Raw genomic sequence first — 25,185 nt, forward strand, 5'->3', positions numbered from 1 at the left:
ATCACTGGATTAAAAACTGAGGTTACAAGATTTACGATCGTCTTGTACTGAACTATTGGTTCAATCACATCAAAGAGACGTTGGTGTGGTTATATTATAGGCTCTTTGAGGGCTGGGCCAAGTTTATCACCTTTGGGTTCCCCTTTACAGTGCCAAGGACATTAGGTTTTTTTCAAACACAGATTGATAACAACAAGAAGAATGCTCTGAGTTGTTAAAAAAAGAAAAAAGAAAATTTAAAAAAGAAAAAAAAACACCCCAAGTTAGTCAGGGAGTTTCAACATGCATTTCCTGGTTCTCAGCAGTATCGGAATAACATTTTACCGACAGAGGGCAAAGGTAGTTAGTTCTGAGAGGCTCGGCCAGGTGCGTTGGGTGAATAATCGGGAAGCCATTACCTAATCAGAGTGGGAATTCCGCAGCTAAGACTCTTGAAGCGCAAAGGTGAAATAGCACTGCAAATTTTCATACTCTGTTCAAGTGTCTTTAAAAAACACTTTTCTAAAAACAAACTCTCATCTGTAAACCCTGTTCTCCATTATTACTTTCGTTCCTTTGTTGAGAAATACAAGATACGAAAACAGTTAGCTGTCGGTTCGGCACAAAAGCTTACGAAGAAGCAGCAAGCGCGAGTTCTGAGATGAATCAAAATAGTCAGGTATTTCCGCCGGTTTAAAAGTACCTAGATTGCACATCATGTAAAATATGACTAGCTCATCTAACACTTAATAAAATATCCAATCTACTGTATCTGCACTCAAGCCTAGGCTTCGTGATGAGTTTTAGCACACCAAGCGTAATGTTATGATTCACATGTCCAGTCACCAGACCCCGTCGAGTTACGAGGGGGATTCGGAGCCTCAGACCACGAAAAGAACGAATTCTAAAAATCGGGCTAAAAAGGGTGGACACTTTGAAACGGGAACAAGGCCTGACCAAAATCTCAAACCTGCGAAGGTCTTATGGCGGCCCCTGTCCTAGGAGCGCCTGGGACCAAAATCTGCGCAAATGGAGCTTATAGAGAGACTCCGTACTCTGGGAACGTCTGTGGGGGAGCGTCATCGATACGGATGCCAGCTCCACGAGGGCCATGCTACCACCTAACCAGAGGGCAGCCACAGGGCTCCCTGCAGCGCCGACACGTTTGCACAATTTTTTCCCCAGGCACCTCAATTTGGCACACTGGTAACAAGGAAAAAATAGTGGTTACTATATTTAGAGTTTTTTAAAAACACAGAGTGCAGGATGGCTTTTACACACTTCCTTCCCATGCTGTCCACTGGTAGTAACAGTATTCATTAAACGCTTACCGTGCGTGGAGCGCAGTCCGGAGTGCCGTGATTTCACCGGTGGAATCAGACGGGGTGCCTGCCCTTTCGGAAGGGGGCCGAGGGGGCTCACAATCTAAGAGCGTCCAACTGGCTCCCATCCCCGATAAAGTAGCACTGGTTCTCCACCCTCGACGGACGGTCCGCCCAACCCTAAATGACCCTCTACCCTGAATGAACCACCCGCCTAACTCTAGCCCATCCTGGACGGACCCGTCGGCCTAACCCCACCGACCCCAATCAGTCCTGTCGGCCTAACCCTGACTGACCCCGGACGGATCTGTCAGCCTAAACCCGACTGACCCCGGACGGACCTGTCCGCCTAACCCTAGCCCACGCTGGAGGGACCCTCTGCCTTAACCCTGCTCCTCTGTGGATAACCACCAGGGCAGCTGAAACCTCCATCCGGGTAGCATGGAAAGCATCACGAGCCATGAGCCACACCAGCAGGACAGGGACTTGGGAAGTGAAATTCTGAGGTGAGTCCTAACACGGGCTTAACGGGAATCCCTTGCCTCCCCAACCAGGCCCTCGTTTCCCCCTCTGTGTCACCCTCGCACTCGGATCTGTCCCCTCAAGCACTCGCTATTCACCCCACTCTGGGCCTCACCGCACTTTCCTTCATCTCCGTCATGTATTTTAAGGTCTGCCTCTCCCCTATACCGTCAGCTCCTTCTGGATGAGAGATGCGTCTACCGACTCTGTCGTATCGTCCCCTCCCGAAGCGCTTAACACGGTACTCTCCTCACACATTAAGTCCTCGATAAATACCATTAATTGATTGATAGATACAATTCATCATTTGGAGGCCTAAAACCAAGGCCGTCAACATGTTTGGTCCCGGAAGGAAAAAACAAACCAACCAAAAACGTCCTGGGACATTTTCTGTTGGGGACAAAAAGAAAGAAAACCAGTCGGTGGCAGCACCGCAGCTCTGAACTTTAGTGAGTCAACCGTGACGAAGTGGAGCGGTCGCACTGGTTCATTTTGGCCAGAGATCAGTGAGGTCAAAATGCTCACAGTTTTTTGGGTTTGTTTTTTTTAAACGGTATTTGTTAAATACTATGTGTCAGGCATTGTTCTAAGTGCTGGGGTAGAGAGAAGGAAATCAGGTTGGAAGCAGTCCGTATCCCACATGGGGCTCACAATCTTAATCCCCATTTTACAGGTGAGGGAACTGAGGCACAGAAGTGAAGAGACTCGCCCAAGATCACACAGCAGATAAGTGGCGGAGCCGGAAGTAGAACCCAGGTCCTTCTGACTCCCTGACGCGTGCTCTATCCACTAGGGCACGCTGCTTCTCTGACTTGGAATTAGGAAACCGCTGCCAAATATTTGAACATAATGCCGGAGATGCCCACGTGCTCACCCGTTTGAGTTCCATCCTGTGGTCGGGGAAGGACTGATCCCACTGCCACCTGGTCATTCCACTCAAGCAACCGCCCCGAGCGCCGGTTTGCCACTCTGAAACGCTCCCGAGACATTACGGGGCTAAGAGAAAAGCACTACTCAAAGTAGGGACCGCCTGGTGGGCACCGAAAACAACCCAGGCCGTTGGTCATTTTCAAAATAGGCCTTTCCTCTAATCTCTGCCGTCAAGTGGGCTTGGCCGCCTGCCTGATGGGTTAAGGTCTCCCCGCCGGAGTCCGAATCGCCGGCCCCTTGGGTCACCTCCGAGGTGGGGGTGGGGGTGCGGGGGTCAGTGAGGCCCAGACCCGGCCTCCCGGAGGCCACCTTGTGCCGCAGGGTACCCACAGCGTAAGCAACCGGGAGGCGATTCGGCCCAGTGGGGAGATCATGGAACGGGGAGCCAGGAGATCAGGGTTCCAGCCCCAGCTCTGTCACGGGCCCTCGGCGTGACCTTGGGCGAGTTGCTTATCCCCTCTGGGATAACATTTCCTCATGGGAAATGGGGGGGGTAAGACATCTGCTCTCCCCGCTACTCGGGCTGTGAGCCCCCATATGCAAAAGGTATGGGATCCAATCTATCTTGTAGCTATCTTTGCCAGCACTTGGAACACAGTGAGCGCTTAGTAGATGCCATCATCTAGTTACATTCATAAAGAGTTAAGCGGGTCCTGAGGGCACGGTGACCCCTTTACCCACTGAAGGTACAGTTTTGTGGTCTGGAGAGTCTGGCAATTTAAAGCAAGGCATAAAGAGGGAAAAGTGGAATCCTCCACCATTTTTTTCCAGTACCATTTAGAAGGCCCTGAGTGGGGCTGGAAGTCAGAGGACCCGGATTCCAATCCCAACTCTACCACTTGCCTTCTGGGTGACCTGGGTAAGTCCCTTAACTTTTCCGTGCGCCTCTGTTTCCCCACCTGGAAAACTGGGATTCGATACTTGTTCCCCCTCCTGACTCAGAGATGATGAGCTCCTCGTGGGACAGGGACTGTGCCTGCCTGATTACCTTCTATCTACCCCGGGGCTTAAAGCAGTGCTCAACCCATAGTGAGGGTTTAACGGATGCCATTTCTGAAGAAAAAAGAAAGCAACAAAATTTGAGGGTCTTCAATTTTATCAAATACCATAATATAATGCATTGTGCCCGGTTGGAAGATCAGGCTGTGAATAACTACCTTCAGGGCAGGGAGGAGTTGAGGATGAAAAGGCAGAAAGGTCCCTGGATGAGGAATGCTAAGGAGGAACAGTACGAAACAAGAAGCTTTGCCAGAGACTCATTTTAGGCACTTACTACAGAGTCCTCTAAATGAACAACAGAATCTGAACTTTTGGGCAGTGCTGCAGCACGCGGGAGGCTTTCAGGGGCCTTAGCTCACAGAAGTGGGCAGGGCTGGAATCGCAGAGTGGTTTCGGCAGCATGGCAGGCAGGAAGGGACACGGCAGAGCTGAAGTGGGTGTCTCTTAGCCAAGTGGGAGTCCAGGAAATGTTTAGAGGAGAGGGGGAGTTGAAATAAACCAAATCCAAACCCCCCAAAAGTTTTCCCTTCCCTCAACCCCTCAAAAAGTACTCTCCTGCAAACCGTGGACCTTGAGCACCTATATCAATCCACTCCCCTCCAAGGGATGAAACCAAGGCAGCCGTTCTCGGCCCCTTCGAAAGTTCGTCGGGCACCTAGGGTTTTGCCTGGGAAGCCAGAGGTCGGGGAGGTTGTGCGGGGTGAGCGGGATGGGGAGGTGTCTGTCTGTTTCCATTTGCCGCTCGCTGGTCAAAAATGGAGTCAGGGCTTTCTGTTTTCTGGAATGCGTATTATGGTACCGGCCCAGGGCAAAAGCAGCAAAGAAAGGAGACTGAGTGAACTGGAAGAGAAGCGGCCGGGATATATAAATATCCATTTCCAGGCGGTAGGTGCTTAAGACACCATGAAAACCTTTATGTTCCTAGAATTGAATATTTCCTTTAGAACACGTTCTCGGGAAACGGCCCCTCTCACAGGTAAAGAATGGCTAGGCCTACTAGGATAGTTTGCCAAAACGCGCACCCTTCCCACCTAGCGAAAATGGTCCTTCAGTAGATCACACTTCCTCCCACCTCCATCACCCACAGGGCAAAGCGCAGGCCAGGTTGGGGCCACTCGGAGGCCGGACCGCCGCCTCAAATGTCCCCCCAGCCCCTCCGGCACCAGGTGTCTGCGCAGGCAGAGGGCAGGACGGACAGTGACACGTATTTAGACCTCCTGCCAAGTGGGGAAACCACCTGGAACTGCGGTGGGGGGAGCTTCAGCTTAAAACACGGCACTGAAACACGGATCAAGAGATCTAATAACCTTCCTTGGAAAATCAAACGTCCCGAAAATACTACGTGCCGCAAAGCCTATTTCTGGTCTCCATCGCTCTTCAAAAATGAAAAGATACACACAGTTATTCAGTACCCCCAGCAAGCAAGCCCTCTGCAGACCTGTTCTCCACACCACTTCCAGCACATCACCCCCTCAGAGCCCACCGAAGCAGGCAGCCAGGCAGGCAGGCAGGCCGTCTTCATCCATGTATTTGGATAGCAGTAGTGTTCGGGGGTTGTTCTTCTGTTCCCATTTTCAGTGGCGTTCAGAGGAAGAGTCAAACCAATTCACATATCCAAGCACATTGATACAAGCGTTTACCCGTCAGAAACGGAGTCCCGGGACAGCCTCAAGCTCTCCGAACGATCGAGCAGCTATCCTACGTTCCGGAGCGCGACCATTAGGCGGTTTTGTCCACAACCTCAGGCTTTTCCCTCTGTAGCATACAGCGACGAACTACGCTGTCAAAGCTCCCCAGGTAAAACAAGGCGACGATGCGAAAGAGGCCCATGGTAACCACCTGCGGTACAGAGAGAAAGACATCTTGCAGCGCTGTCGCTTTTTCTAAACGTGCTTCACTGAATCGGAGGGCGGAACGTGCCCTCCCAAAGAGCACAGGCCTGAGAGTCACCAGGACCTGGGTTCTAATCCCGACTCCGCCACATGTCTGCTGTGTGACCTCGGGCAAGTCACTTCATTTGTCTGTGCCTCAGTTACCTCATCTGTCAAAAATAGGGATTAAGAGTGTGAGCCCGATGAGGGACAGGGACCGTGTCCAACCTGATTAACTTCTATCTACCCCAGTGCTTAGAAGGGTGCTTGGCATGTAATAAGCTCTTACAAACATCATGATTATTATTACTGGGCTGTGTTCTGGGGACACCGAGAGCCGGTCACAGAGACAATTTAAGACGATCCCTGGGTCTTAGGGCTCATCGTTCGCAGAGCACTTTTACTTTTCCAAAGTACTTTCGCGACACCTCGCTGAGCCCTCCCAGCATCCTTCTCAAGCAGAGGGGGCAAGAATCAGAGCGAGAAAAAGAGAAGAGCGGTGCCTATAATCCAGGGGGACCGGGAATCTAACCTAAATCCTTCACGTTGCAGTTGAAGCCAAATTCATTTTTTTTTCCTTCACTGGAGATGAAGGATGGTCATCATCCTCATATAATAATCCCGGGCTTTATATCCGTCATCGACTTCCTTTTACTCCCTGGGCTAAAAAATAGATCAATTCTTTAATCTTTTGGCTGGGCGGTACTTGCCTGCTGGAGACCTTCAGTAATGGAAGTGACCGGAGCCATTCCACAGGTCAGGGATGAAAGCATGTATCCATCGGAGCCCACGCAACTGCTGAAGTTTCCTTGCTGGAGAGCAAAAAGGAGAGCGTCACATTCGCACAAAGAAACTTCGGTGCCTCCTCGGCTGCCGGTAAGACCTGCGGGACTTTTTTAAATAGACGTTAACATTTTAGGTTTCCTGATGTTCATTTCATTTACGGGTGTTGACAAATTCCGCTAGGGAGAGGACAAGCAGAATGCGTGACTCACCTGAGAACAAACAATGCCTTTACTATGTCATTTTGTGCTTAAAGACTTAGTGATTCGGAAAAGTGACTGAGTCAGCGTTAACAAGGCGACCTACCACCCAGGTGAGTAGCCGGCCTCCTTTACTGCCGGTACTCAGGACTGTCGCTGCAGTTGGCACCATCTGTCCCAGTCACCGCCCCAGGGCACGGGCCCCCAGCCCGGGAGCAGGGCAGCTCCTGATTGATGTGTGTGACCGAGGGCAACATCAATCAGGAACTCCTCCCAAAGGCTTTAAAACACACTTCTCTCCTACTACCGCCCAGCCTGCACACTTCGCCACTCTAATGCCAACCTACTCACTGTACCTCGATTTCGTCTCTCTCACCTCCGACCTCTCGCCCCCACGTTCCGCTTCTGGCCTGGAACGGCCTCCCTCCTCACATCTGACAGACCATTAATCTGCCCATCTTCAAAACCTTATTGAAGGCCCTCCGCACATCTCCTTCAAGAAGGCCTCCCTGACTAAGCCCTTTTCCCACTCCCTTCTCCCCCTCCCTCACTTGCTTCCTTTACTCATTTCTCCCCCCCACCGCCAGTCCCACAGCATTCATGTATATATCTGTAATTTATCTATATTCATGTTTGTCTCCCCCCCCCCCCCCCCCGCCGAGACTGTAAACTCGACGTGGTCGGGGAACGAGTCTCTTATATTGTTGTGTTATACTCTCCCTCTCTTAGTAAAATGCTCTGCGCACAGTAAGCGCTCAATAAATATGACATTGATCAGACCACAGACTCCACCTCATCCTCGACTCCTTCACGCCACTGGCATCTCATATTCAGTTTTTTGCCAGAATCTGCCAGGTCTTCCTCTATGACATCTCCTGGTCCTGCCCCTTCCAAACTGCCCCCGGCCTGGCCCAAACTTTGGTCGGGTCACAGCTAGACTCCTCGCTGGCCTCTCTGTCTCCTGCCTCTGTGCTCCCGCCAGTCTGCACTACGCACTGCTGCACGCATCATCTTCTTGAAGCATCGCTTGGCCCCCATCTCTCCTCTCCCCAGAACCTTCTTCTGGTTTCCCACATCTCTCCGCATCAAACAAAAACCCCTCCCAATCGTCTTGATGCCTCTCTGCCAACTCGCTCCACCTCCCCTCTCTCTTCTCCTCGTTCACATTTCCCCACCTCGCTCTCTTTCCATCTCCTAAGCCCATCTTCTAGCAGTACCTCCCTCTCGACTCTCCCATCTCCATCCCCTGGGTCACACTGCTTCCCCAGCTTGGAACTCCAGCTCTCCCCACATTCAGACCCTTCCTAAGAGCCCACCTCCTTCAACAAGTCTTCCTCACTGAATTTCCCATAAATTGTCACAGAAACCTTTCAGGCAACAATAACAATGCCTAATTCAGTGTACCGCACCCTATGGGCACTCAAGAAAGGCTACCACGACTACACCGAGAAACGGGAGCCTCCTGCCAATCCAATCACACAAACAGCCAACCGAGATGATAACGGACATTTCACTTACAATGGCATCTTTAACGATGGTTTTGGCCACCTGTTCCGGTCTGCATAAAGATGAGGTCTCCGATATGAGTTTTGTTTCCAGGGGCTTGCGCAGAAAAAAATATCCACATTAATAACCTGTCAGCGCCGACTCAATTAAAGGGCAACGAATGGCAAAGACTCCCCAGCTGAATTTATGTAGAAAGATGGGATAAATATTTGACCGGGGAGGAGGTGGTTAATGAAAGAACTGGAAAGAGGAGTTTTTAAGCTCCTCGAGGGCGGGCCCCGGTCTTCGTTCTTGACCAATTCCCTGTCACAGAACACTAGGGGAAGTCCAGACTTGGAGTGGAGGAGGAGGAGGGAGAACTCGGAAGGCAAAGAGACCCCAACAAAGGACTCTGCTTCTGATTCCCAGATACAGGGAAAATGGGAATGAAAACAGAAAAAAAAAAGAGTCCGCAAAACCCAGCTGCCCAATTTAGACTAAAGCTGCAGCCCCGCTAGAACGCCTGCCTCCATTAAATGGTCGATGCGCCACGACAGAAGGATGAGGGAACTCTCCTCCACCACGAACATCTGCTCCGGGAAGCCCCGATTCCCACGTTGGCACGGGCGGGCTCAGTGCGGGGAGCAAGGGGCGTGCGTGTGGCATCGGCCAAGGCAGAGGGCTGCCACCCTTCTCCGCCTTGCCCTCTGCCTCGGCCCGCCCACCCTGCACTGCCCGGCACTCTGCATTTTGACAACTTTCTGGGACGCAGTCTAGGGAGCAGCAGTGAGTGGCCAGGGGAGGAGGCGTTCCCCTCGTGGGGGCAGATCCGTAATACAGGAATTTGTATGGAAACAGTCCCAGCAGGCGCGCCGCACCACCTTCCGCAACCCATCAATCCCCAGACTCGGTGGTCTTCGGAACCGGCAACACAACCCCCACCTTCCAGGAGAGCTCCCCGAACTATTACCTTGGTTTTATTTTCTTCGGCAAAACCGGGAGTGTCTGTATCCGGAGGGTAGGCTACTGTTATGTAGATGTTATACGGCTTCACCTGCATTTGAAAGGTTAGAATCTGTCAGGTGAATGGAATACCAATTGGCACGCTTCGATTACACACTCTAAGGGCTAATAAATTGATGGCACCTCCGTCCCGGGATCGGTCCAGGTCAGGATTAGAGACCCCGCCCAGGGACAACGACATGGGTAATGAAATGCTTCCTTCTCCATTGGCCCGCCTTTGAGAAGCCTAGAGAGAAAGACCGTAGGGCTCGAACTCTAATTTCCTGGTCAAGGCTGGAGACCAGAGAAGGCAAATCAGTGCTTTCGGTTCAGCCACCCTCTTCCCTGGATTCAGGGATCAAAGGGGAAGGCAGAGAGACGTCCAGAGCCCACCCTCACTTCAGCTGTCATTCCCGCGCCCCTGGCCCGGGCAGATGGTTTCCCCTTCGGTCTCTCCTCATCCCGGGCCACTCTCTGGTGGCAGCACCTTGAGATCGGAGAGGAGAGGAGAGGAGAGGAGAGGGGAGGGGAGGGGAGGGGAGGGGAGGGGAGGGGAGGGGAGGGAGGGGAGGGGAGGGGAGGGGAGGGGAGGGAGGGGAGGGGAGGGGAGGGGAGGGGAGGGGAGAGGAGAGGAGAGGAGAGGAGAGGAGAGGAGAGGAGAGGAGAGGGCGCATCTCTCTGACCACGCACGCCTGCTTCAATTCTGTGCACCGCACGCGAGTGGCATCAAAATGGGTATTGCTCTGTGCTTTTGTAAGAACGCAGCCCGTGAGCTTGATGAGAGCTGAGTGGATTCAACGCCTCTCCATCGATCAATGGTACTTACTGAACGCTTACTGTGCTTATACTCTGCTCTATTGCTCAGAGTGCCACTTCCCTTCTTGAGACCCTTATTCCCGCAATCTTTTTCCCTCACTCTTAATTCAGGGCCTCCGCCCCCAAATCCAGGCCACCTCTCTACAGAACCACGCCCCTCCATGAGATCCTGCATGCCAAACGTGCTCTCCCTCCCTGGTTTTCTATGCTGTGCTCTGTTGGGGCGAAGCACCGAGGCCTATTGTTCAGAGCACAGGCCTGGGAGTCGGAAGGACCTGGGTTCTGATCCTAGCTCTGCCATCTGTCTGTTGTGTGACCTTAACCAAGTCATATAACTTCTCTGTGCCTTAAAACGGGAATTAGGACTGTGAGCCCCATGTGGCACATGGACTGTGTCCAACCTGATTACCTTTTATCTACCCCAGCGCTTAGCACAGTGCCTGGCACACAGTAAGCACTTAAATACCACAAACAAAACAAAACAACCCACAGAAAAGTGCCTTCATCCCGGTTTTCATTCGCACTGCTTTCATCTTCCTCGACTGTGGACGGCAGGAGCTGAACGGGCTATGTCACTGGGGGTGTCGGAGACAGAACCGGCGGCTCCGCGCCTCCCCCGCCAGACTCGGACACCGCCCAAGGCTTCAGTCGGATTGTCCAGCTCACATTCCTTCCTGTTGCCAAGCCGTGCCGGAAGACTTTGGAAGACGCTCAAGGCCATGAAGTTTATTTTTTCGGTTTTTGGTTTTTTTTTTAAACACACCTGGGAGCAGAAGAGCTGGCTCAGCCAGTTTCCGCCACCCCAAAGTTTTCCAGGAGCTGGTGGTTAACGAAGGAGAATGAAATAAGACTTCACCCTTTCGATCCAGGCGGGCCAGAGCCTAGAGGAGTCCAATCAGCCTAATCGGCGTGGAGAAAAGGACGTCAATGTCTCCCGTGACAGAGTCCGTTGCTAGAGTGTCAGGACAGATGGATTCGTGACCCTGGCTCAGAAGTGGAGCTCTGGCGGGGGACACGGCTGAGAGATCGCTGTTGGGACCTGGCGGTCGGCGTCTCCCAGGCCCGGCCGGACAACCGAGCCAGCCAGACCCCTCTGTGCTCCAAGCTCCTTGATGCCTGGATGCGCCTAAGCGCTGCGTCGGAGTCCAGAGAAGGAGCGTGGTTTGCGGGCAGCTTTCCTACCTCTGCAGCAACCCTTCCCGCCCTAGAGTCGTGGCCCCCTTCGGGTGATTGAGACAGTGGCGCTCTCAGAGGGGACACAGGGGCCACCCCCCCTCGCAACAGTGCCCTGGTAAACCAGTGTGGGACCCCCCATCTGGGGCTAGGAGGGAGGGGGTCAGAGAGGGGTACGGTTCCAGCTCCACCCCTAGGCCAGAGGGCACCCTGCCATCGGCCGCCCCTCAGGGGGCCAACGGGACTCGGGGAGGCTGCCACAGGTGGAAGCCTGGTGGGTTTTGCAGGCCAAGGTTTTTCCTTCCCTACATCGCACAGCAACTCTTCAGATTGTGGCCCCCAAGGGAGAAGAACCAACTGTTCCAGATCAGTCTAGGAAAGCTACGAAAAGTCTAGGAGAATATTCCTCCTATCTTACGGAAGCTAAAATATTGATCTCCGAAGTTCAGAATAGCACAAAGCAGCGAACGGGGGAAAGGGACAGAGCGGGATCTGAATACCTTGGTCCTGGGTCCACTAGAAGCGAAACACCGATGAGAGGAGTCCGTACGCTCTCTCCTCACCTCATCGGGGAGGTGGGCAAGTGCGCCCTCCCCACTGGGTCAGGCCCTCCCTCCTTGGCAACGGGCCGTCCTACCGGAGTCGCCCCGTGGCCGGGAAGACCCCCAGGGGTTTGAGCCGAGAGAATGAAGAAAACAATGGGTGGGAAAATCGATTCCGGGGAGAGTCAGGGCTTACCTCCATCTGCAGCGCTTCAGCCAGTCCCCGAATGGCAAATTTTGAGGGCGAGTATGCCGTGTAGCCAAACAGGCCCAACTGGCCGGCCTGCGAGGACACAAACACGATCCGGCCCGTCCTTCTTTCTTTCATGGTGGCGATCACCGCTCGGCTTGGGTAAACGCTCCCCAGGTAATTTGTGCTCATTAATTTCTAGCGGGGAAGAGAAGTTGCCGATGCCCTTCATTAGCTGATTTACAATCCACAGGAGAGACCGAAGCAGCGTGGCCCGGTGGGAAGAGCACGGGCCGAGGAGTCGGAAGACCCGGGTTCTAAGCCCGGCTCCACCATGGACCTTCTGCGTGACCTCGGGCGAGTCACTTGACTTCTCTGGGCCTCAGTTCCCTCAGCTGCAAAATGGGGATTCAATACTAATTCTCCCTCCTCCTTAGACTGTGAGCCCCATGTGGGGCCTGATGACCCTGTAGTTATCCCAGTGTTTGAATACAGTGCTTGACGACACAGTAAGCACTTACATACCACAATTATTATTTTGATTATTATTTCTATGGATGGTCAGTTCCAAAAACAGGGTTCTACGACTGGACCTCGTGCCACGTCAGACTACTTCCTCCTCGTTACACCGGGCCGCTTCGCAGCGGCCGTGAACCACGTCGGTGGTGGAAACCGGGTAAACTGAGCTCTCAGCCCAAGCTGGGCGAGCACAAACTCCCATCAGGCAATGCTGCTCGGAGATCAGGCTTGGTAGAAAAAGCCGCCTGGAGCTCTGGCTCCGGCACAGGGACTGGGGGTGGGGGGTGGCGTGTGCGTGCGCGCACGCGCCAGTCGATAGCATTTACTGAGCACTTACTATGCACAGTGGACTGTACTAAGCACTTGGGAAAGTACAATGTGTGTGTGTGTGTGTGGTGGGTGGGGAGCTGTGAAAGGTCGGCAGTCGGACCTACGGGGAAGCAGGGACACAACTGCACGTGGATTTTAAGGCCCACTTTTGGGAAAAGTCCCTCAACCTCTGGAACACTTAAGCCTTAGAAGCAAATTTAATTCAAACACAATCCAAGAATGAATTGATGGACATTTTTAACAAAGGCACCTGAAATAGCATTATATTAAAAAAGAAAATTGGCAGTGAAGTTCATTAAAAAAAACTCTTACTGAATGTGGACTTTTACATTTTAGATGGGTTTAAATTTTAAACCCATCTGGGAGGCCCATGAGACCAGGGGAGAAATGACAGGACTCCAGAGTCCCCTTGATCTGCTTCCATCCCACACAACTGGGCATCGGTGAAATTCCCTAAGGAGAAACGGAACGTGCAGCCTTAGGAACTGCGAACACTAATCCCAGTTCTATTAATGCCTCGCTGCCTGCCAGGCAACCGACTGCACCTTCCCATGGGATCCCAGGGTTCTTATCTGTAAAATGGGATGAAAGGAGGCAAAGTGCAAGAATGGCCAAGATGCTGAGCTCAAAAATGTATTATGAAGGAGACTGAAAATGCACGGTTCAGAGCTGACAGCCTGTCCTAATAGGCTGGAATGAAAACCTGACAAATGGAGTTGTGTAGAAAGAGCATGGGCCTGGGAGTCAGAGGACCTGGGTTCTAATCCCGGCTCTGCCACTTGTCTTCTGGGTGACAGCACGCCCTTATTGCCTGCCCACTCTACACAGCTCAGGATCTACTAAAATGTAATTTACGAAATGTACTAAAAGGTAATGTCTACATTTATTAAATGTAATTTATTTATATTATTGTCCGTCTCCCCCTCTAGACTCTTAAGCTCGTCGTGGACTGGGAATGTGTCTGTCTGTCGCTATGAAGTACTCTTCCAGGCGCTTAACAGAGTGCTCCGCACACAGGAAGCGCTCAATAAATACGACTGAGTGATTCGGCTCACCGCCCTCCTGACTTGCCGGTTCTTTCAAGTTGAATCACTACAATAAATGTATCGTTACTCACTTCAAAACAGTTCACTTCAAGGTCTTCAAATTTTCCTGATTGTGCATATCCCGCACAGTTTATCAGCATGTCCACCGGACCCAGCTTCTCCTGTGCCTGAAAACACCGTTTGTTATTAGTTGGAGCCGGTCTTTGGGTGGAGAGACGAGAGAGGCTCAAGGCCTTAATTTCAAACTATACTGGCTGATGATCATCTACCATTACAAATGCACAAAAGATGGACCGGTTCTAAGAGATTCTACATTCCACGCCTGACATGGAAAACAGTGACAAGCGGTCGAGATTCCCCGTCGACGAGCCCTGAGGGACTCCTCCTTACTTGTTTGATGACATTCTCTACCTGTCCGTAGTCTCGGGATACATCGACCGATATGCAGAGCACAACCTGGGCGAAAGAAAAGCCAACGTGGTCGGTGAGAAGAGACAGGGAGAGGTCTGTTTACTGAGTCCAGTCTTCCCACCGATAGGTATCTAGTCAGAAAAAAAGGTTCCAAACACTTTGGAAGGTAGTTAACACAGGAGATGTCCTGAGAGACCATTTGGTTGAAAAGTCTGCTTCACTGGGAAAAGCCACCAGAAAAAGGAATGAAAAGAGTGGGTTAAAATGCTATTTTAGAGCAAGATACTGTCTGTGACTACACTGCCTAGATCGATTTATCCTAAAATAGCTTGGAGAAGACAGGACGGGAGAGGGAAAGTGGGGGGAGGGCAGGGGGAGGGAGGGAGAAGGAGGAGGCGGCGGAAGGGGAGTGTCGGGAGGTAGCACTAGAATGATCTGACCGGGTGAGGGTCCCAGGGACCAGTGCCTCGTTTTCCCCCTGCATCCCACGAACCATTTCTCGAGTGGGCCGGTGGACGATGAGGTGGGGCAGTAGGAGAGAGATACAGGGAGGTTCAGGTTCTAGACCGCCTGTGTTCTTGGTACAAAATGGCCCTGGGATAGCCGGCTCCGCCCCCCGGGAGAGCGGGCCGTTCCCCCACGGCCACAGACGGGGGCGTCGATAACCCCAGACCGGTTTCCGACGTGCAAGACTCGGGACAGCCCGGCCCATCCTGGATCAGGTGGGAATTCCCAGGGCAGGTACCTCCTCCGGGGCTGTTCCCGGATGGACCGGACTAGCCCTCCCGGGGCCAGGTTGGAGCGGACGGGCCCTCCCTGGGCTCCCTCTGACCAAAGGGCACATCTTTAATCTGGCCCGGCTCAGCCGCTGCCTCTAGCCCAATTTTGCCCACGGGAGCCCTCTGCCTATAGGAGATAGGGTTTATCACGGACTCTCACGCTTTAGTTCCTGAAGAGGCAAAAGCCAAGAGGGAGATGGCCCGTTTCCCTCGGCAGGGGGCACGCCCAACTTGTAGGCTCACTCTCAAACTGCAGGCACGGTTCTCTCTTCTTCCCTTCCCTTCCTCTCATAGCTCCTTTAGAAGATGTGAGGCCGAAGGACCCCTTCCAAAAGGACAGAGAACCTCCTCAGCCAGAACCCGGTGACGCTGTGGGAGGCCTCTAGGCTGTCGGCTCGTCGTGGGCAGGGAATGTGACAGTTCAGTGGTGTACTGTACTCTCCCAACTACTTAGTGCAGTGCTCCGTGCACAGTAAGCGCTCAGTAAATAACGAACGAATCAATGAGGCCAGACTGAGCACGCACCGGCCACAGCGACAACCAGCAACAGCCTCCTCTTGCCCGTGGGGTCTGACTGTACGGCAGTGGGGCCTCCGTCATCCACCCCCGCCCCACTGGCCTCCGCGCTCCCTCCATCCGCCTGCCCTCAGTCTGGCACGCCTGAGGCCGCACCGCGTGGTGGCTGGTTCCCGTACGAGTCCCCGGCGGAGGTGTGGACAGAAGCCGGAATCCCCCCGGTAGGAGAAACGTTGCCAGCGCAAGATTCTCTCGGCCTCTGGATACCAGCAGAAAGGGGTTTAGCCCAGACGGTTTGCCAAAGCACCAGAAAGGAACACAACATCGAGTGCCTCTGAGGCCACAACCCTAAGTCAGCGTGGCTCAGTGGAAAGAGCGCGGGCTTAGGAGTCAGAGGTCAAGGGCTCTAATCCCGCCTCCTGTCAGCTGGGTGACTTCGGGCAAGTCACTTCACTTCTCGGTGCCTCGGTGACCTCGTTGGCAAAATGGGGGTTAAGACTGTGAGCCTCACGTGGGACAACGATTACCCTGTATCTCCCGCGCTTAGAACGGTGCTCGGCACATAGTAAGCACTTAACGAATATCAACGTTATCATTGGTCAGAGACCCCCCGGTTGCCATAACTAGTGCCCGCGGGGGACCCCTGCCACGTGCAATCTCTGAAAGGATTTGGGATAGGGCCAGGGGCCGCCCACCCCCTAGACCAGACGTCCCACTCTGGCCCCCTGCACTCGACGACACGGCCGTCGCCGAGAACCAGGAAGCCCGAGGCCCCAAATCCCACGGGACCACCAAGCCGGTGGGCACGAGCCCTCCGCCTCGGCCCGGCGCCGGGTTCGGTCCGGGCCCGGCAGGAGACGGAGTCTTTCTCTAGATGGGGGCGTGGGGGTTGCTGGACTGAGGATCGGCCGCGGGAATAACAGGGTGAGGCTCTCACACACGTTTTTGGCAAAGGAGTCAAGGTCTTGGACAGTGAAAAAGCATTTCAGGCTCCTTCAAGCAGGCTAGCAATCAGTCAGTCAACTCAGCCAGGAAGCAAGCAAACAGGCAGGCATGCAGGTTAGCAGGTAATGTTAGTCACGAGAAGCAGGGGTTGTTGGCCCCTTCACAATCTGAGGTCAACTACAACAGAAAGCAGGGCTGAAGCAATAATTTACCTGTTTGTCATTAATCGCGTGCTGTTCAATTTCCTTCTTGGCCTGCAGAAGCTTGTTCTGGAACCAATACAGATTCGTTAGGTTTGTTTTTGCTCCTTTTTAGAAATGGATCAGAGACAAGCACTCATCCAAAAACAGAAAAATATTTAAAACCGTGCCACAGGACCAGCTAACCACCAGAAAGGAATTGTAAATCTATTCTATGGAAGGAGATGGAAAGAAGGGAACATCTTAACCCTCCCCAATTCCCCCGCCATGATGTCCCAGCAGCCCCAACAGCCTGGTCTGGAGTGGGAGGGGAAGAACGGGAAAGAGAGCGGCACGGAGAGGCGGGGGGAGACAGGCTGATCTGGGTCCAGCCAGGGTCGGTTCAGACCTGACCCAGGCAGGTCCGCAGACTCGAAACGGTCCGCCGACCCAACGCGGTCGATGGACTTGAGATGCGTGGGTCAGGCCCGGCCTGTGCTGGACCCAAATGGGAGGCCACACCTTCCCCAGGCTCCCTCTCCCATCGTCAAAGACCAAAGTGCTCTCGGGAAAAATGGAAACGCTCTCAACGATCAATTGAACCACTCTGCAAATGTTCTGCTTGCATTCAAAATGAGGCCACAACTAAACACAAAAACATTTTGCTGCATGAAAATTGTGTCTCATATGTATCTGTCCCCTTTTCAATAACTCCAGAAAGAATTTAGGCCCAATTACCAGAAAGACAACAAGTGGGTCAAGAGAGTTACCTCATTTCTTGCGACCAGGGTTATGAATGCTCCTTGTTTATAGCATTCAATAGCGACCGATTTTCCAATGCCACTGGAGCCTCCGGTAACCTAAAAACCAAAGAAACGTGAGAAGACAAAATTGAAATTTCCCTTAGAAAGAAACAGAGCGGTAACTAAACCCCATAATAATAATATTTATCAAGCACTTACTGTGTGTCGAGCACTGTTCTAAGCACTGGGGTAGATACAAGGTTATCAGTTTGGACAGAGTCCCCATCCCACATGGGGCTCACAGTCTATGTAGAAGGGTGTAAGATTTAGTCCCTCATTTTCACAGACATGGAAACTGGGGCACAGAGAAGTTAAGTGACTTGCCCAAGGTCACACGGCAGACAAGTGGTAGAGCCAAGATTAAAAACCAGGTTCTCTGAGTCCGAGGCCCGCGGCTCTTTCCACTGAGCCATGCTGCTTCTGTGTTGACAAAGAATCAGCAATACCGTGCAAAGGGCTGGCTTTTCTTCCAGTTTCTTTCCTATCTAGATTGAATTCATTCACTCATTCAATAGTATTTATTGAGCGCTTATTAAGCGCTTGGAATGGACAGTTGGGCAACGGATAGAGACAATCCCTGCCCAATGATTAGGCTCACAGTCTAATCGGGGGAGACAGACGGCAGAGCAAAACAGAACGAAACAAAAGCGAGTCAACATTATCAGGAAAATTGGGGATCTAAGAGAGGCAAGGTGAGAAGCAGGGTGGTCTTTGGTTCTGCTCAGGCGTGGTGCCTTCATGCCGCTTCCACACTGGTCTGCTCCGTTTTAGCTCTGTGCCTTGGGCACAAAAACCATCCCCAGCCTGAAGGGTCCCGATGATTTTCTTATCTCATTCCTTCCTCAAATACTGTTAAAATTCACCAGACACCTGCTGGAGTGGAGGCTGGGGCCTAGGGGCTCAACCACGACCACAGTAGTTGTTAAACGGCTGATGGTGTTATGCCACATAAATGTCCCAAACCACAAAACCTCCCCCATCCCTCTCTCTCTCTCCTTCCCTCCCTCCCTTCCCTCCACTTTACACCAACTGTCACCTCAACGACGCCCAGCGCTCGGCGAAGTCCCCGCTGAATATACGTATAAACCGTGGAGATTCTCTTCACGGCGAGAACAGAGTCCAAACTCTGTTAGTCCAAACACCAACCCAGCAACGAGTGCTTTAACCTCCATAATCTTTCTGATTCAGAGTAAGCTAACGTCATCATCATCATCATCAGCACCATCATCAATGCTATTTCCTGAACACTTACTGCGTGCAGAGCACTGTACTAAGCACTTGGGAGAGTAAAATGCGACCGTGTCGGTAGACACCCGCCCACGACAAGATAACAGGTCTAGAGGTGAGCTTAGACGAGTCAACTCTCCCAAGTGAGATTCCACGCTTTCCTAATCTACGTCACGGGCAGAAACGGGAGTTTCTGTGGAGGAAGAATAGGTGACCGGCTGGATTCCATATTGGTTCCAAGGCAACAGCGACCTCGGGGTCAACAGATTCAAGTTGAGAGCAAAGGACAGGCGCTACCCAGGGCAGGGAGCCGCTCCGTGTGGCCCCCCCGAAACCAAGCGGGGTCCGGTGGGTTCCCTGGGCCTGGTGACGCTGTCGCCGACCCTCTCGCCCGTTGGCCACACAGGATGACCGGCTACGGAATCGGCTCCTTGGCCCCTTCGTTCGTTCCCACGGCAAAGGCAAGGAAGCCTGGCGGGCTTCGGAGTGTCAGAGGCTTTTTCTTTTTTTTTTTATGGCATTTGTTAAGCGCTTACTATGTGCCGGGGACTGCACTAAGCACGGGGGCAGATACATAGTCCCTGCCCCGCAGAGGCTCACACTCTTCATCCCCATTTACAGGTGAGGTGACTGAGGCCCAGAGAAGTTAACTGACAAGTGGCGGGTCGGATTTGGAACCCAGGTCATAACGACTCCCAAGGCCCCGCTCTACCTACGAGGCCATACTCCATCCCCTTCCTGGTTGGCTTCTGGAGGGTCTGGGGGTCCTTTTGGGGCTGGGGTCCCGCCGGCCATCAAAGAGGATCATTGGACGGGGAGGTTGAGGGCGGGAGAGGTCGAGGCATGAAAAATGGCAGCAACAGGAGGGAGAAGAGTCCAGTGGCCTGGCTGGCGAGTCCTCGCCACCCCGCCACGGGCCCGGCTCCCCCCGTCCCAGAAGCAGCAATGGCCTAGCGGCAAGAGCCCGGGCTTGGGAGTCGGAGGTCGTGGGTTCTAATCCCGGCTCCGCCACTCGTCTGCTGTGTGACTCTGGGAGAGTCATTTCACTTCTCGGGGCCTCAGTTACCTCATCTGGAAAATGGGGATTGAGACCGGGAGCCCCACGTGCGAGAGGAACTGTGTTCAACCTGATTGCCTCGTATCTACCTCCGTGCTTAGAACGGTGCCTGGCACATGGTAAGCGCTCAGACTGTGAGCTCGTTATTGGGCAGGGATCGTCTCTATCTCCTGCCAAACTGTACATTCCGAGTGCTTAGTACAGTGCTCTGCACACAGTAAGCGCTCAATAAATACTATTGAATGAATGAGCAAATATTTTTGGGGCCCGGCCCCGGTCACTCACCACCCCTCGGGCCCGATCCCCGGTCACCGGCGTAGTGGATAGAGTCCGGGCCTGGGAGTCGGAAGGTCATGAGTTCTAATCCCAGCTCTGCCTCTTGTCTGTTGCGTGACCCCGGGCAAGTCACTTCACTTCTCCGGGCCTCAGTTCCCTCATCTGTAGAATGGGGATGGAGACCGGGAGCCTCACGCAGGATAATGATAATAATAATAACGGTATTTTGTTAAGCGCTTACTATGTGCAAAGCACTGTTCTAAACCCTGAGAGGATATAAGGTGATCAGGTGGTCCCACATGGGGCTCACAGTCTTCATCCCCATTTTACAGAGGAGGGAACTGAGGTCCCGAGAAGTGAAGCGACTTGCCCAAAGTCACCCAGCCGACAAGTGGCAGAGTCGGGATTAGAACCCATGACCTCCGACTCCCCAGCCCGTCCCCCTTCCACTGAGCCACGCCGCTTAGAGCCCGGGCCTGGTAGTCGGAAGGTCATGAGTTCTAATCGCGGCTCCGTCACTCGTCTGCTGGGGTGACCCTGGGTAAGTCGCGTCACTTGGGGATGAAAACTGTGAGCCCCACGTGCGACGACCCCATCGCCTTGTATCCCCCCAGTGCTTCGAACAGTGCTTAGCACATATCAAGTGCTTAACAAATCTCCCCATTACTTTACGAGAAGCAGTGTGACTCGGTGGAACGAGCCCGGGCTTGGGAGTCAGAGGTCACGGGTTCGAATGCCGGCTCTGCCACCTGTCAGCTGCGTGACTGGGCAAGTCACTTCACTTCTCTGGGCCTCAGTGACCTCATCTGTCAAATGGGGATGAGGACCGTGAGCCTTACGTGGGAATGAATGGCAACCTCATTCCCCTGTATCTCCCCCAGCGCTCAGAACAGTGCTCTGCACATAGTATGCGCTTAATAAATCCCCCAATTATTATTCTTCTTCTCCGGGCCTCAGGTTCCTCACCTGGAGAATAATGATAACAATACTGTTGGTATTTGTTAAATGCTTATTACGTGCAGAGCACTGTTCTAACCTCTGGGGTAAACGTAGGGTAATGAGGTCGTCCCACGTGAGGCTCACAGTCGATCCTCATTTTCCAGATGAGGTCGCCGAGGCCCAGAGCAGTGAAGTGACCTGCCCACAGTCACCCAGCTGACAAGTGGCCGAGCCGGGATTCAAACCCGTGACCTCCGACTCCCCAGCCCGGGCCCTTTCCGCTGAGCCGCGAGAAGGGGGCCGGAGCCCGGGAGCCTCACCTGGTGCGGCTCAGCGGAGAGAGGCCGGGCTGGGGAGTCAGAACTCATGGGTTCGAATCCCAGCTCTGCCCCTCGTCGGCTGGGTGACTGTGGGCGAGTCACTTCACTTCTCTGGGCCTCAGTTCCCTCATCTGTAAAAGGGGGATGAAGACTGGGAGCCTCATGTGGCACAACCTTATGACCCTGGATCTGCCCCAGCGCTTAGAACAGCGCTCTGCACATAGTAAGCGCTTAACGAATACCAACATTATTATTATTATTACCGTCAGCTGTGTGACTGTGGGCGGGTGACAACTTCTCTGTGCCTCAGTTCCCTCATCTGTAAAAGGGGGATGAAGACTGGGAGCCTCCCGTGGGACCACCCGATGACCCTGGATCTCCTCCAGCGCTTAGAACAGCGCTCTGCACCTAGTAAGCGCTTAAACACCAACATCATTGCTATCATTATCATTGTCAGCCGTGTGACTGTGGGCGGGTGACAACTTCTCTGTGCCTCAGTTCCCTCATCTGTCAACGGGGGATGAAGACTGGGAGCCTCCCGGGGGGCCACCCGATGACCCTGGATCTCCCCCAGCGCTTAGGACAGCGCTCTGCACCTAGTAGGCGCTTAACCCATACCACCGTGAGGCTGACCTAGGGCAGGGACCGGAGTCCCCCCCGCTGTGCGGGCCTGCACCCCGGCGCTCGGGAGAGAGCCCGCCCAAGTAGCCCCAGGGGGTGGCATTTGGGGCCCCCCCATCCCAGCCCCCCCCGGTCCCGTGGCGGCCCCTCACCACGACGTGCGCCCCCGGCAGGGCGAGGGGCTTGGGGCTGATGAGCGGGGAGACCATGTAGAGCAGCAGCACGAAAGCCACCAGCAGGGCGGCCGCCAGCAGCAGCATGGTCCGGAGGGACGGACGGACGGACGGACGGACGGTCGGGGGTCCGGTGGGCGGGGCGGGTCCGAACGGGGCAAGCGAGCAGGGCAGGGAGGGCGAGCGGCTGAGCCGGCCCAGGCCCAGGGGCCCCGAAGGCCTCCAAGGGCTCGGGCCGGTCCTGGGGGGGGGCGGGGGGGGGCAGGGCGGGGAAGGGGGCGGGAGCGACCCCTAGCGGGCGGCGGCCGCCACTGCGGGGAGCCGGCGCAGGCGCGGTTGCCCCGCCCCGGCACCGGAAGTGCCCCCTCCGCCCTCCACCGGAAGTAGCGGGGGCGGGGCGCTCGGGGGGGTCAGAGGTCATCGGTTCCCCCCCCCCCATGTCGGGCTGGGGAGTCCGAGGTCACGGGTTCGAATCCCGCCTCTGCCCCTTGTAATCATAATAATGTTGGTATTTGTTAAGCGCTTACTAGGTGCCGAGCACTGTTCTAAGCGCTGGGGGAGACGCGGGGTCATCAGGTTGTCCCACGTGAGGCTCCCACTTAATCCCCATTTTCCAGATGAGGGAACTGAGGCCCAGAGAAGTGAAGCGACTTGCCCACAGTCACCCAGCCGCCAAGTGGCAGAGCTGGGATTCGAACTCATGAGCCCTGACTCCCAAGCCCGTGCGGGCTCTTTCCACTGAGCCACGCTGCTTCTCCGAGGTGACTGTGGGCCGGTCACTTCCCTTCTCTGGGCCTCAGTGACCTCATCTGGAAAATGGGGAGGCAGACTGGGAGCCTCACGGGGGACCCACCTCATTCCCTTGTCTCTCCCCCAGCGCTTAGAACAGTGCTCTGCACCTAGTAAGCACTTAACAAGTACCAACATGATTATTATTATTATTCCAAGCGCTTAGTCCAGTGCTCTGCACCTAGTAAGCGCTTAACAAATACCGACATTATTATTATTATTCCAAGCCCTCTGCACCTAGCAAGCGCTTAACAAATACCGACATGATTATTATTATTCCAAGCACTTAGTCCAGTGCTCTGCACATAGTAAGCGCTTAACAAATACCGACATTATTATTATTATTATTATTCCAAGCCCTCTGCACATAGTAAGCGCTTAACAAATACCAACATGAATATTATTATTCCAAGCGCTTAGTACAGTGCTCTGCCCATAGTAAGCACTTAACAAATACCGACATTATTATTATTCCAAGCGCTTAGTACAGTGCTCTGCCCATAGTAAGCGCTTAACAAATACCGACATTATTACTATTGTCAGCTGGGGGACCTTGGGCAAGTCACCGCTCTGGGCCTCAGTTCCCTCCTCTGTCAAATGGGGATAAGACTGGGAGCCCCACGGGGGACCACCTGATCACCTATCCCCCCAGCGCTTAGAACAGTGCTCTGCACATAGTAAGCGCTTAACAAATGCCATCATTATTATTTTTCTAGAGAAGCAGCGTGGCTCAGTGGAAAGAGGCCGGGCTGGGGGGGGGTCAGAGGTCATGGGTTCTCATCCCCCGCCCCCCCCACCATCCGTCAGCTGGGTGACTGACTTTGGGCAAGTCACTGCTCTGGGCCTCAGTTCCCTCCTCCGTCAAATGGGTATGAAGACTGGGAGCCCCACGGGGGAATGACCTGATCACCTTGTATCCTCCCCGGCGCTTAGAACAGTGCTTAGCACACAGCAATGATAATGTGGGAATTTGTTAAGCGCTTACTATGTGCAGAGCACTGTCCTAAGATCTGGGGGAGATACAAGGTCATCGGGTTGTCCCACGTGAGGCTCAGTCTTCATCCCCATTTGACAGATGAGGCCACTGAGGCACAGAGAAGTGAAGTGACTTACCCACAGTCACACAGCTGACAGGCGGCAGAGCCGGGAATCGAACCCATGACCTCTGACTCCCCAGCCCGGGCTCTTTCCACTGAGCCACGCTGCTTCTCTAAGCGCTTGACAAATGCCATCATTATTATTTTTATAGAGAAGCAGCGTGGCTCAGTGGAGGGAGCCCGGGCTGGGGAGCCAGAGGTCATGGGTTCGAATGCCGGCTCCGCCACCTGTCAGCTGGGTGACTTGGGGCAAGTCACTCTCTGCGCCTCAGTTCCCTCGTCTGTCCAATGGGGATGAAGACCGGGAGCCCCAGGTGGGACAACCTGATCACCTTGTATCCTCCCCAGTGTATAGAACAGTGCTTGGCACACAGTAAAGCACTTAACAAATGCCATCATCATCAGTGGTAAAGCAACAGCTACTCTACTGTAGAGAAACTCGACTCCCGACGCTTCCGGCCAGACGCCCAAGGGCCCTGTAGACCGAGCTCATTGGCAACCATCCTTGGTCAAGTGGGCCTCTCCGCTGGTTGTACGGGCCACGGGACCATCACCCGCCATCGGCCCGGACCCCGGGAACTCCGTGCGTTCCACGTAGCAAGAAAAGCCAGGGCCCGGGGGGTGATGGTTCTTCGCATCCCAGAATAGCAAGCTTTCGTTTCGATGTCTGGGCGGCGAAAAGACCGGCTTTAAATAAACTGCAAATGCCCACGCGGTAGCCGTTGACCACCGGCGACGCTTCTCAAATAGCGAAATCCGTCTGCAGTAGTAAAACGACGGAGGGATATTTGTAGAGTGCTCTGGGGAATGAAAAAGGCAGGCCGTAAGCCAGAAGCTGTGTCAGCTCCACTGAATTGGGAAAGAGATGGAGGCAGCCCACAGTGTGAAACGACCTCTCTACTCCCTCTTGGAGACGGAGGCCTTTGATGTGTGTTTTCAAGAGGAAGGGGCACATCTCACACGGATCCCACGAGGAAACGGGGCCGCCCTCCCGGAGCAGCAGGGACAAAAACAAAAGGGGATTCTGGTTCCTTCAGAATTCCGCGACATACCGGTGCTTAATGGCACAAACATTTCCTGATTCATTTTCCCTCATCCTCTGTCAGAATTGTGAATCGGCCCAGGCCGTCACCGGGACTAATTTTCAGTTTCTGTTTGGGCGGAAGCCACCGGCCGGGTTCTCGGCGCACGTGAGTTTCACACAAACCCTGAGATTGTGTGAGTCTTCCGATAGATATAATAATAATGTTGGTATTTGTCTAGCGCTTACTAGGTGCCGAGCACTGTTCTGAGCGCTGGGGTAGATCCAGGGTCATCGGGTGGTCCCACGTGAGGCTCACAGTT

At 53.8% G+C, this 25,185-nt stretch overlaps 1 protein-coding gene across 2 annotated transcripts; it reads right to left on the reverse strand.

The window, feature by feature from the left end:
- Positions 1-5,031: 5,031 nt before the first annotated feature.
- Positions 5,032-22,200, reverse strand: KDSR (3-ketodihydrosphingosine reductase). Of its 2 annotated transcripts, XM_029053663.2 has the most exons (10): positions 21,935-22,198; positions 17,310-17,399; positions 16,573-16,629; positions 14,100-14,165; positions 13,781-13,876; positions 11,821-12,012; positions 9,062-9,145; positions 8,125-8,208; positions 6,334-6,435; positions 5,032-5,591 (listed from the first exon to the last, which is right to left on the reverse strand). In XM_029053663.2, the coding sequence occupies exons 1-10, from the start codon at positions 22,040-22,042 to the stop codon at positions 5,472-5,474; spliced, it is 999 nt and encodes a 332-aa protein (XP_028909496.1). In that variant the 5' UTR covers positions 22,043-22,198; the 3' UTR covers positions 5,032-5,471. The 2 variants fall into 2 exon arrangements, with proteins under 2 accessions (XP_028909496.1, XP_028909497.1); XM_029053664.2 differs by lacking the exon at positions 14,100-14,165 and having other exon boundaries at positions 21,935-22,200.
- Positions 22,201-25,185: the final 2,985 nt, after the last annotated feature.

This window comes from Ornithorhynchus anatinus, chromosome X3 (assembly GCF_004115215.2).
Source record: "Ornithorhynchus anatinus isolate Pmale09 chromosome X3, mOrnAna1.pri.v4, whole genome shotgun sequence".
Taxonomy (NCBI): domain Eukaryota; kingdom Metazoa; phylum Chordata; class Mammalia; order Monotremata; family Ornithorhynchidae; genus Ornithorhynchus; species Ornithorhynchus anatinus.

What these genes read in the sequence shown, in the direction of transcription:
- KDSR (XM_029053663.2), bottom strand. Translation starts at nt 22,042, where the DNA reads ATGCTGCTGCTGGCGGCCGCCCTGCTGGTGGCTTTCGTGCTGCTGCTC. An exon ending in TGCCGGGGGCGCACGTCGTG is followed by an intron (nt 17,400 to 21,934) that starts GTGAGGGGCCGC and finishes TTTGGTTTTTAG; the next exon opens with GTTACCGGAGGCTCCAGTGG. An exon ending in CCGAAGAAAATAAAACCAAG is followed by an intron (nt 8,209 to 9,061) that starts GTAATAGTTCGG and finishes TTTCTGCGCAAG; the next exon opens with CCCCTGGAAACAAAACTCAT.